The following is a 13286-nucleotide window of genomic DNA, read 5'->3' as shown; positions in this document are numbered from 1 at the left end:
TTGTTTGTGGGGCCCTGCCATGAATTATCAGGGCAGAGATCCAAAAGCCTTTCATAATAAAAATAAATGTATTCCTTCATTTACATGGATTGGCTCAAGGAATCTGGATTGTCAATGGAAATCAGTCCTATGAAGCAACGAGCCACGATGCACGCTCTTGCAGTCTGGTGGCTGGGTATGAAAGTGTCGGGACAACACTTACTACCTGAATGTGCTGTCCCAACAGTGAAGTTAGAGAATGAAAAAAAAAAAAAAAAAAAGTATCCTGATCGTAATCTGAGGATGTTTCACTAGTATGGCCCAGGTCCACTAGTCGCAATGCATGAAAACATGCTGCGTCCTATATCGATCGATGATCTGGACAATAATTCTGTCGAATACTGTGGAAATTTTATGGAAGCAGTCCGTTTCGTGTCATAAAGGTTGTTGAACCCTTGGTTAGTTTGAAGAGAATAACATTGAAACATTGCAGTGACCAACACAAAATACATCTTAATTTACGAATAGCTTTGGAATGAATCAAGCAATTGGGAGGGAAGACGGCTCTTCATTAGCGGAGCTCACGAATGCTTTAAAGGAGGAGTGGGGCGCACAAAGCTTTCTTACAGAAATTAATATAAAGCCTTCCACGACGCAAATAAGCAATCATTACAGCAAAACACTATTAATCTTTCAATAAATACGTTTATTGAAATATTGACCCATGACAATATTCCCATCAACTTTTGTCCCATGACAATATTCCCATGGGATCTACAAGTGTCCCATGACTTTTAGAAGGATAGCATATGCATAACTAAGATTCTTTAGACCAGAAATTCTTTAACTTTTTGTAATTTGCTCGTTACTATATTACCAACGGCGTATACCGAATACCTGTTCAAATATTTATGAAAAGGTGTTCACTGAAGAAAGGTTTTTTTTTCTCGATACGAATTCCTGGTCGAATTGGGCCGGCATATGAAAATTAGTTTTGGAAACAGCCTCCACCGAAGCGTACAGTGACTGAATTCTTGTGTTGACAGTACGCATTAGGTTATACATATGGAATTACCGACAATGTTCGTCTGTTGGAGCGGCGTTGGCTACACTGTCAGTAATATTGCAGGTACTTATTTCGCCCCAGTGGCACATATCGCTACTGTAGGTACTTATTCATATCACATCCAAATGGCCCATGATCAAATCTTTACCCAGATTTAATCTAACTCTGACGTTGAGATTTGGGTGAATCATACACGACAGTTAAACAGGTTCTGTCTACTTGTCTAATGGTTGTTTTTCCTTCTGAGAAATATACTTGATGGACACTCCTTCCACAAGCGGCATCCGTAGCCGAGTGGTCAGGAGCGGGAGGACAGTAGCGCACGGTCTTTGAGTAGACGGGGTTCAAACCCCTGACTGCTAAATACGGTCGATCTGCCAACCCGCGCTGGACCAGCATGGTAGATTATGGTCCATTTCTTTCAACGTGGATTGGCCAGGAGGCTTCCATCCTGCAGTGGATTGATAAGGGCTGCAGTTTACCTTTTTTTTTTCCCTTCTCTTTCACAATTTGGTACGGAATCATGGGGCGCCGGCAGAATATTTTTCAAGGTGGTGCATGTGGGAATAAATTTTTTGTTCACCAAATTTTCTTTAAAATTAATTAATAAAAATATTAAAAATTGTGTATTACTTTAAATCCAAAGGTGGTGCACTTGCAGTATACTGCCGGCGCCCATGTACGGAATCATCAAGCCTTCAACTAATCAGATTCCAATGCAATTATAACCTACTGACTGAATTTTACACCCATTCTGAACTCTCCATTCCTTCTGTTGATGTAGGTAGTCTTCAGTACACGAGAAGTCTTTGCGAATAACTTAATAAATCAGGAAATAATTTTCCGATGCCTCGCTTTATAAAAATGGAACAGTATATTAAATAAATCAGGGTACGAAGCCGGACAGTTAAATTATTTCAACTAGGATGTAGGCAAAACGGAGGCAGATATTTTATCTAGAATTATTTAAATCGCTTGTGTTGATCCATCTAGGGAAGCTCAGATCACACATCACTACAACTGGAAGTTTGATAAAAAAAAAAAATATATATATATATATATATATATCTCGAGATAGTTTTCTTTAAAAAAAAAAAAGTAAAGTCTTACAGAAAATGGCAGAAGACCCAAACTTTGGTAGGGTTACAACGCCTACAAAAGAGGAAGGAAATTCCTAAAGCATACAAGCCAACAGTTAAACTTCGCTATTTTTAAAAACTAAAGCAATGCAAAGAATATTTAGCAACAAAAATAGTAACCTCACTATGGTTGAACCCTAATACACAGAACGAGTAAAAAAATAATCCGGCCTTTCTACTGGTTTACTGATTTTATAACAAAGTCTAACCTACCCACACATGATAATACCAACTGGCTGGTCAACTTCATAAACAGGATTGATTCATCTGGTTCCAATTCAGATATAAATTCCCCTTCCTTGCAGAAATCATCTTAAATAATTCATGCAACGTATACAAGCACGTCTGCTACTACTAAATAAAATATAATTCGAGCGATAAATTGTTTCCAAATCATGGTACCCGAGAAGTTCGTTTAAAATTTTCTATACATTGCTCAAGAAGTTGCTGTTACCTAAAAGCCACCAGCAACTTCTTGAGCACAGTATAGAAGGTGCCATTGTGCTTTTAGGCAATCGGCAAATTAGAACATACTGCACAATTTACATTAGGTGTGTAAGTTGCATACATTCTACAGTCGATTTTCTATTTAAAAAAAACAGATAAACTCGAGTTTCCGGAGGTGGAGAAAGCTATCCTCGACTGAGACCGACTCAATAACTCAGGAACATTGTGAAAAGAGCCCATTCCTCCTGACACTGACCGAATTCGAACTCAAATCTTTGTCACCAAATGTATAGAGAACTGTGATTACATCAACTGTGCTACCGCGAAGGCAACTTAAAGTGCTTAACAAAGCTTCACGTGTTTGGTAGTCATGAGAATGAGATCTGTATAGCAGTTCTTTTCGGTGAAGGAAAGAGGCGAGTGAAGGTTTGAGTTAACCTATTGGCACTATATTTGATACAAGGTCCAGAAATTTTTATAAGAATCGGCGCTTATAGTAAGATAGTGCAATGGAATCTGAATCTGACCTAAAAGCGGACCAGGTACCAACAAAACATTCGCTGATAAAAATTTGCTGACTCTGTCATCTCAAGTAACTCCTATTTATACCTAAATTTATTCCTCGTTTTTTTTTTTTTTTTTTAATAGGGAGTAGAACCGAGTGCTCATGAATCGCAATTGGTTGTTACTTGGTTGAATTTTAATATTTGGGATGGCTCAGAAAATCTTTCTAAAATACTTAAAAAGATAATTTCGTGAAAATCGTCACTTGGGAATAGAACTGTTTCATGCCATCGGACTGATAGACATGGTGAAGACAGTACGCGCTTTATGCATTTGTGAATGCGCCTAAGAACTAGTCTAATATTGGTTTCGCCATTTGACAAGCGTTTGGAGAAACCAGAGTTCGAATTCGGTCACAAATTGTAGGAACTTTTTAAAGCTTCTTTTCAGCTTTAACTTTATTTAGCCGATCTCAAGAGGAGGAAAAAGTTGTTTGCATGTGAGTTCTTCAGTTTATCAGCCTGCAGACCGTGCAAAAAAGAAAATTTATACATTCATACAAGTAAAGTAACATACGCGGCGCGTTACATTTCTGGGTCGTTCGATTTTTATTTTCTGTGATTAAGAGAAGTGAAAAGTAAATATAGTAATCTTCTTATCAATTAAATTAATTACTACAATAAATTCATTATTTTTACAATTAATACAACACTGACCTGTATTTAGCGATCAAGCGAGCTTTAAACACGGTCTAGTCAAAACGCGTATACTTCTGCACCCTCGTACCTGACCACTCGGGTCCGTTGGACTTTTCTCCCTTATACTTTTTCTAACACTCTCTCTCTCTCTCTCTCTCTCTCTCTCTCTCTCTCTCTCTCTCTCTCTCTCTCCCTCTTTCTCTCTCTCCCCTCTTCCCCCTCCCTTATATACACTGAGTGATCACTGAATTATGACCACCCCTATGAAAACTGAATGCGACCCGTTGACCACGTGAGGTACGAGAATGCGCAGTTAGTCGACCTACGTAGCATAGATAAGGTGTCAGTGGTTCAGTAGGTAGTAAAATTCCGAGCGTGATGGGTAAAAGTAAGGACTTATCGGACTTTGATAAAGGACAGATTGTGGGAGCTCGAAGAGCTGGTGCCTCGATTTCCCAAACGGCTCAACTGGTGGGGTATTCGAGAGCCGTTTGGGAAATCGAGGCGTCAAAATGGTCAAACAACGACCCGACGGCAAAACTGCAAAGGTCAGCGAAAGGTTAATGTTAGAGGTGAGCGCTGGGTCCGACGACTTGAACAGGCGCAGCACTGTTGAAGAGTTGACTGCCCAATACAACATGGGCCAACCCGGAACAATATTTGACATGACCATGCGTCGCACGCTCGCATGTATGGGCTATAACAGCAGACGACCACTACGGCATTCTCTCTTAACCAAGGTTCATCGGCGTAAAAGATTCGCCTGGTGCAAAGAGCATGCATGTTGGACGTTAGAAGACTGGAAGCAGGTGTGCTGATCGGATGAGTCATTATTTACTCCACACCGTGGATGGTCGTGTAGGATTTGGTATCAACAACATGAGGCTCTTCATCCACCATGCATGGTATCAAAAGTGCGAAACAGTGGAGCATGTATCACTGGCAGGAACTTGGACCCCTGGTGCATGTGGAACAACGTATGTGGTCTCCGCTATCGTCAACTGCTTGCTGACTGTTTGGCAACTCGGATCCCTTGGGGGGTAGTCTTCAAGGTAATTACCAACAAGCTCCCCAGAGGTGAAGTGATTCCATCCACAAAGACCCCTCTTGGAACTATAACCACGAGTTGACATGCATCGAAAAATAACATACTTGATGTAATATTCAAACAGCCAGCTGCTCCATCCACTCCGCAGCAAATACAACTGTGTGAAGACAACAAAAGTTACACCATGCAAAGGCAGGAGCCTCCATTCACAGCCGAAGAACTCAGTATCGCAGCATCAAAACTGAGAGACAGAAAATCACCGGGAATAGACTTGCTAGAACCGGAAATTGTAAAAACAGTGGCAGAGTAAAATTCAGAGCTTCTCCTTAATCTATTTAACCACTGTCTCCAGCGTGGATGGTTCCCAACAGACTGGAAAATGGCAAACATCAGGGTAATTTTGAAAAATTCCAGCAAACCATGACCAACCAGATTCCTATAGACCCATCGCTCTCTTGTCAGTAATAAGCAAGTTATTTGAACATCTTCTAAGACAAAGAATAGAAACATATTACAACAATGCCAACTTACTATCCCCAAATCAATATGGATTCAGAAAGGGTTGTTCCATTGTTGATGCACTGGGGAACATGATTGAAGGTGCAAAGAGCACGGACAGAAAATATTTCTTAGCCATCTCAGTGGACTTTGCCGGGGCGTTTGACGCAGTCTGGTGGCCAAGTGTCCTCGGCAGACTCCGTACAGCAAATCTCCCTAGCAACCTGTACCAATGCATAAAAAATTATCTATCACAGCGGAGCATAACCGTCAGGACACCGTATAGCAAAGTTACGCGCTAAATCTAGAGGATGTCCCCAGGGTTCTGTCCTGGGTCCCCTACTACGGAACATCGTATTTGAGTTCCTGAACGTAGACCTGCAGAATGTCCAGTCTCAAGCATATGAAAACGACTTAGTCCTTGCCGCTGATACTAGATCCCAACTGGAAGCCGCAGCAAATAGAGTACTCGGAACTTTACAGGACTGGGCCTGGCACAACCACCTAGAAATCTCACCAGTAAAGACAAACTCCGTCCTGCTTAAAGGCCCTCTGAACGTTGCGAGGCCACTGCAAAACTATCCAGTTAACAACTGAGATGAGATGTTGGATAGGAACCTATCTTTCACACCACACCTGAAATATCTACATACCAAGATCCGAAAATATACTGCGCTGGTGGAAGAATTGGAAGAATCGCACATCGGGACTGGGGATTGAAGCGACGCGCGCTCACCCTCTTCTATAAGGCTATGTTCACCCCCATAATCAGATACACTTATGTATCTGGTTTTCAAAGGCCACCACAGCAGTTAACAAGAGGAAGTTTGACTCGATTCAGCGCGTCATCCTGCTGCACGGTCAGCACACATGCCTTGCAAGTGTTGGCTGGCGTGCTACCTCTAGATCTAGAAATAATCAAATATGGTTTGCTTTACATGCTTTCCAAAGGTAAAGCCGTTTCCTGTCTGGATTTTGCCATCGACCCCTCAAATAACATCAAGGCCAAGAAAAAGCGCCTCACTGCATACTTGCAGCAGGTCTGGCGGTCTAGGTGGACAGAAGGAGAAGTCACCAGAAAATTCATTCCTACAATAGCAACAGTATACCCAAAATCTCCCACATGGTTCTCCCCTGGCCTATACGTCACTTTTTTGTTAACTGGCCATGGATCTATCAGAGGAAAGCTCACTGCACTTGGGATCACCGAAAACCCACAATTCCTCTGTGGTTCCCTTGAAAGTTGGGACCACCTGATGTACGAGTGCGAAATATATGAAGATTTGAGATGCCTCCTCCTGACTAGGATACATTACCTTCCTAAAAACCAAGAACAGCACATCCTCGAAAGAAGATTGTCGCCTTTACGCGCTACGCACAGGACATTCGCACGACGGAAGACCCTACCATGGATATAGTTGCTATCCGGATCATCATCAAAACCAAGAGAAAACAACCACCTATATTTTGGGAATCAATGCAGAGGCTACAGCAAATAAGACTACACCACCATCAAATCTGAGAAGATCCAGTATAGGACAACTACAGCTGCATTCCTATTTATATCCCTATTGACTTGGACACAGATCACCGGATGATATCACCACTGAAATTGACATCACGACCGGACCTGAATGAGAAGAGCAAGAAGATTCTATCAAATGGCGATCACGCTTGTGCTCTCTTGTACGAAAACTTTTGTCCCACTTCCATCCCTTACTTTCGCCTGATGGATGTATTCCATTGTACCTGGGAGATGCCTTCTTCATCCCCTATATTTCTACCTGTTCCCCTCCTTTTCTTGATTCTAAAGCCCACCCGCTCTAACTCTTTTTTTTTTTTTACATTGGTCTCTGTCAAGAAGCTTACGCGACCCTGCAAAGACTAGCCAGAGAATAATGGGCAGTCTGGCTACCTCCTAGCTGTGTGTGCGGGCAACGTGGGGTTCCACCAGGGGCCCTGCGGCCAAATGCCAGGACACCTAACACAAAACTACGTATTCAACACGACACTTTTCTGGCATTTACAGTAGTTCTGTATTTCTTCATAGTGTACATATGGCGCAGATGTGGGAAACCACAGGGGACGCTTGACCCTAATACTATGCAACTATGCTTGCTGACTGTGTACACCCCGCTGTTACACTTTTTTCCGAATAGTGATGGTGTCTTCTAAGATGACAATGCGCCGAGCCATCGGGCACTTGATGTGCTGGAACGGTTTGAGGAACACAGTTCTGACTTCCAGCATATCGATCGGCCTCCGAATTTCCTCGATATCAATCCCATAGATCACTTGTGGGACACTAGGGAAAGGCATATCAGGCGTCTGAATAAACCAATTACCTGCATTGCTGGCCGCATTACACACAGCTCGGTTGGCCATACCTTCCGAACGCTTCCGACATCTTGTTGAATCAATCGTAGGGCAGAAAGAGAACCAACGAAGTATTAGGTAGATGGTCATAATTCAGTGATCACTCAGTGTATATATGTAAGGGCAACAAAGTTCGAGGACTTCCAATCTTCGAACTTTGTTGCCCTTACATATATACACTGAGTGATCACTGAATTATGCATTAAAAAGTACATAAAGTGACGGAGCTCAAATGACTTTATTTTTATTCAAAGTAATCGCCATATGATTGAATGCATTTATTACATCGTTCTAAAGCTTTCTGAAAAGCATCAGCTAAGACATCCAAAGATTATGTTCAGTTCCACGGTTACATTTTTTTTTACTTCTTCAACATCCTGAAATCTCTTTTGAAGACAGTTTACGCCTTGGGAAAGAAGACGAAGTGCGCTGGTGCTAGATTGCAGGAGTTGGGTGGACAGTTGATCTGCACAATACCATGTTTCGTTAAAAATGTCTTTACAACAAGTGCGATTGAGGTGGGTATTGTCATGTAACAAGAACCAGCTGCCTTTCTCTAGAAATTGCAGTATCACCTGGGAAATGCACCTCAATAGTCATTTGAAGCATTTGAACGTAGAACGCAACAGACTCTCTTCCCTTCAGGTACAAATTCCTTATGACCCCACCCTGTTTGTCGAAAAACATGATCGGTATGTTTTGATCATGAACTTCTTTAAACGAAACTTTTTTTTTTTTTTTTTTTTTTTTTTTGGGGCCGTCGTGTTGACGCTTCACTCTCTGCATACTCTTCACCTCAAGCTGCATGCTCTGACGCTTCGTCTCTGGGTCATACTGAAACACCCTACACTCATCCCCAGTGACAATATAGTAGAGGAAATTAGGATTGTCTGGATGAAGTCTTCGCATAATGACTCGCTTCGTTGCTTCTGCTCCTCCGTGAGGCTGTTCGCCATAAATTTTGTACAGACCTTGCAAAAATCTTCAGCAGAATTTAACGAATCGTCTCCTTATTCATATCCAACTCATCAACCATCATTCTGAGGGTCAAACGATGATCTCTTACCACTATTTCCTGAACTTTTGCAACTCTGTCCTCATTTCGAGGAGTTAACGTAACCCACTTCTTGGTCATCACGAACGTCCTCGAATCAGTCTGAACCGCTTATACCATTCAAACACACTGGCACTATTTAATGTTTCATCACCATAAACGCTTTTTAACATTGCGTACATTTCTGTTGCACATTTTCCAGTTTAAAGAAAAATTTGATATTCGATCATTACTCCGTTGCAGAATCGTGCCACGGAAATTAATGTAGCGAAACTGGTTTTTACTTGCAACCTGTCAGCCTATGGACAATCTCTGTGCCACCATCTGTTGGAGGAAGTCTGAACTACAGCATACCACTTCCGTTTATTTAAAAACTCATCGAACATGAACGCAAGCAGCACCAGTCCGAGAAGTTGCCACACCTCGTATATTATATACACGCGAACGAGCCTAACAAAAAACTTAACTGTCAAGAAATAATCAATAGTTTTAAAGCTTTTTTTTAGGGGAGGGACTGTTTATTAACACTCGTCTAATTCTGCTAGTGTGTCCAGAATGTATTAATTTAAGCCCAGTATCAGTAGCTACTTTCAAAAGTTTCTTGAAATAAGCAGTTTCGAAGCATGAAATAATTCTTCGAAATTTCTTATATGGAGAACTGTTCTGAAAAGCCAAATATAATCAATACAGAATTGCATTGCTTATTTTTTTCGCATATTTGGAGCGAGAAACAACTTCACGTTTTGCAGATGGTCATATTCTGTTTTAACAGGCTATTCGTGACCTCTTGGTAACGTCAAGTAGTTCTCACCGTAGAATATTCCAGTATAACATTGCAATATACCACAAATGAACAGTCCGCACTTGAAAAATGCATGCAAGTTATAAGTAACCGATTAATCTAGCTGTTTGGTCTTAAAAACATATACAGTATATATAATAAATAACCTATTTGTCTGACAGTGGTTTTCACTGACCATCTGCCTTCCTTTTAATCTAAAACACAACAGTAAAAACCCAAAAATTGGACTCATAATAGCCCTAGACGCTGATGCGCCATTAAAACCAAAACAAACAAACCCAAAACCTGAAGTTTCTGGGTCTGCAGCCTTGCCGTTAACTTTTTAAACGCTACCTTAACAGTACGCCCTCCGGCACAGCAATGAAAACAAATATTAATCTTTATGAACTGTTTTCATATTAACATTTCCTGAGTTTAACTATTATAGAACCTAAAGGGTTAAAGTCAAAGGGAAATTTTCAGTTACAAAACTTGAACTACATTTCGATTCTTCAAGTATTATAAAGTTTCTGAGCACAACACACGCACCTGGAAAAATTTTACTCTAGCGACAGTGCAGTTTGAGATTTGTATGATTTCTGTACGTAAAAGTAAGCTTTTAAACAAAAAACATTTGAAGAGAGATCATTTCTGAAGTTATCAACTTTCAAGCAACTTTTTTTAAGAAACCACAGTCCTTTACACTTCAAGGAATAGGTTAAATTAAGACTGCAGTGTGCGAAAGCTGCTCTGTATCAGTGTTTTCAAGTCTTATGAGAATATATATTTGGATGTTCTTATTTTAAGCATTCAATCTATCTTTGCTAGTTCCAGAAATTTCTTTTTATTACTGCGCAAAACCTTTTTAAAACTTGAAATGAGACAACACAACAGGGACACTGAATGAGAGCATTGCACCTAGGTTAAGCTGAAAGTAATGTAGGTTCGACCACATTACCAGTACTTCACAGTGAGTATGCTAAAAAGAACAGTGGAACTCTTCCAAACACATTCCAGAAACTCATTATAGGACAAAAAACTGTCTCGTCGCACTAAATCTGCTTCGTTTTAAAGGATCTTTTTTTCTCTTTATTAGCACAGCAGACAAAGGACCATCAGATGGTCTAACACACTACAATGCGATTATTTAGAGGTGAAACTAGTTTTCAAACAGGATGATATAAAAATACACAAAAAAATAGTGTATACCAAAAAATAAACAAAATAAAATAAAAGCTGGGCTTCATGTCTAATGGAAGCAAAAAAAAACTTTCAATTGCACATACTACGACGATCTTTTGTTTTGAGTGTACAAAATCGAAAACTGGCTATGGATCAGTTTGTCTTGCTGTAAAATCTCGTGAGATAATTGCTCTTGGTATTGAAAAGATCTCATTTTTCAGTTCAAATTAAAACAAATATCAACATTTTATTCGTCTCTAAAAGAAGACAAAGGTCAATTATAAATTAATAACGTGTTGATGCTAAGCCAAATTTATGCCTGACTGAAGTTGCACAATTACTACTGAGTTTACTGGTATTACATTATCCATTGGTATATTCACAACATAATTGCAATACACGAGTACTCAACCTAGTTAATCTGATCCATAATAAATTTTATAGTCTATGACACATACGTTGTGAAGAAAATCATATTTTATTTCTGATTTAGGACCTTTCCTACAAGGAGAAGCATTGGCATGAATCGTGTTTCCTATGCAACAAATGCCGAGTATCACTCGTAGACAAACCATTTGGTTCTAAAGCAGAGAAAGTCTACTGCGCCAACTGCTACGATGCGGCTTTTGCTACGAGATGCGATGGATGTGGTGAAGTTTTCAGAGCAGGTAAGTACACAACCAACAGGAGAAATTAGAATAAGTAATATTAGGTTATGCTACTAAATACGAAAATTAATAATGTTCATTATTTATATTATGATAGTAATATAAATTATTATTGTACGCGGAAAATTAGGAGTATCGCCGGCACATCTGTTCAAAAACTTGGGAGGAGAAACTTAAATATTTGCATTTATTATCAATTATTTTTATTTTCAATTGTGAAAAAAGATAACTGTAATCAGATTAAACCATAATTAACCACTGCGATTGACGTATGCCCTTGAATTTTGAGCTATTAACCCAACAGAAGTCAACCAATCGGCATAGTTTATTAATATTTATGGTCCTTCATTAGCTACTGTGCCGACCATGCTAGTCGGGTGGGTAAAGTGCCTGGCAACCGAAAGACATGTATAGTATCTCATGTGGGAAGGCACCTGAACGTGAGTTCAACTCCGCCTTTATACACTGATGGTTACAGATCACTGTAACAGGCCAGAAATGTGTGTTGTTTCTGGCCACTTTGTCACCAGGCAGGCGATCACCTGTAAAGCCTGCCAATGTCGGTCTACACCACGGGGAGGTGGGCCACAACTACGCATGTAATGTGGTGGACCTCGAGTAGCTCGTACTGAATGCCCAAAACGAGTTTGGGATCATTGGCAACCCAAAGGTCGCGGGTTCGAATCCCGGCTTGGATTAGAATAGTGCAAAAACTTGGGAGGTGCATTATGGCCACAGAATCCGATGCGCCAACAACTAACAAAAAAAATTAGCTACTGTAGAAGACCTCTTATCCGAAGTAATTGGGAGTGATAGTTGGTCGTTTAATCGAAAGAGTCGATTAGAGCGAGGAATCATAAATATATACAGGTACGTCAAGAATTTTATTTTCACTTAAAAAAAAGTGTATATATATACATTTATTCAACATAAAAACACTAAATTTCATCTATTTAGATGATGAATTGTGATATTTTGTAGCATATTTCCACTTTTTTTTTTTATTATTAACATGACACTGTTGGCTATTGAATTAGGCTGTTCAACATAATGTAAAGCTGTATCAGGTGGGTGAGGGTGTACAGGTTCTTTCTTCCTTCTTTGAGATTATGTTCATACTTGCTGCCGTTAAGCATGGTGGATAGCAGGTTGAGTGCTAGACAGAACCACAGTGGACTCAGAGCATCTCCCTGAAAGATTCCTCTTCTAATGGGGATTGCCCTGGTTGTGATGTTCTCGACTTTAATGGTGGTGCTCTATTTCGCCATTGTTACTCCTAGGAAGTTTGTCACTATCAGATTGACCTTGTAGATCTCTATTAGCCAGCTATGAGGTACGGAATCGAAGGCCTTGTGGTAATCGATGTAGGCCGTGTATAGATTGTGGTGCTTCTTGTAGGCTTAGTCCATAACTGCGGCATCTATGGTTAATTGCTCCTTGCGTCCTTTGCTCCTCCGCTTGCATCCTTTCTGGTCTTTGGCCATTATTCTCTCTTAACTTTTGGAGGCTGTATTAGAAACTTTTGGCAACCCGTAGATTTGATTCAGTCTCCTTCAAATTTAGATTCGTTTCTGTCACGAGGTGCAATGATCCGATCACCTCTATTTATAGGAAAACTGATTAACGTATGCTGAAAACTTTAGGCTTTATGACAGTATCTAGTCACCGTGGAACACTCTCCACTAGTTTTGAAAGCGATCTTTTTTTTTTTTTTTTGGACAGTCACTCATCCAACTATCCAATTTACTCCAGAGGTTCTGTATAGGATTAGGTCTGGGCTGGGCAATCCAACTTTTCGATACTCATATCCTCAAACTAGTCCGTCACCATGCAAGCAATATGACAC

At 40.3% G+C, this 13286-nt stretch overlaps 1 protein-coding gene across 5 annotated transcripts in view; it reads left to right on the top strand.

Annotated features, from left to right (window-relative positions):
• LOC150091330 (four and a half LIM domains protein 2-like) overlaps positions 1 to 13286 on the top strand; it is a 437588-nt gene that overhangs the window by 393794 nt on the left and 30508 nt on the right. For all 5 annotated transcript variants that reach the window (XM_090375177.1, XM_090375185.1, XM_090375193.1 and 2 more), the window contains one exon: positions 11266 to 11440. In XM_090375177.1, coding sequence (XP_090231303.1) covers positions 11266 to 11440 — 175 coding nt within the window. The remainder of the gene's footprint in view (positions 1 to 11265; positions 11441 to 13286) is intronic.

The sequence above is a fragment of the Mastigoproctus giganteus genome, chromosome 1, assembly GCF_048544385.1.
Source record: "Mastigoproctus giganteus isolate SK-2022 chromosome 1, ASM4854438v1, whole genome shotgun sequence".
Taxonomy (NCBI): domain Eukaryota; kingdom Metazoa; phylum Arthropoda; class Arachnida; order Uropygi; family Thelyphonidae; genus Mastigoproctus; species Mastigoproctus giganteus.
Note: the sequence above shows the minus strand (reverse complement) of the source record. Positions and strands in the feature narration are given on the sequence as shown.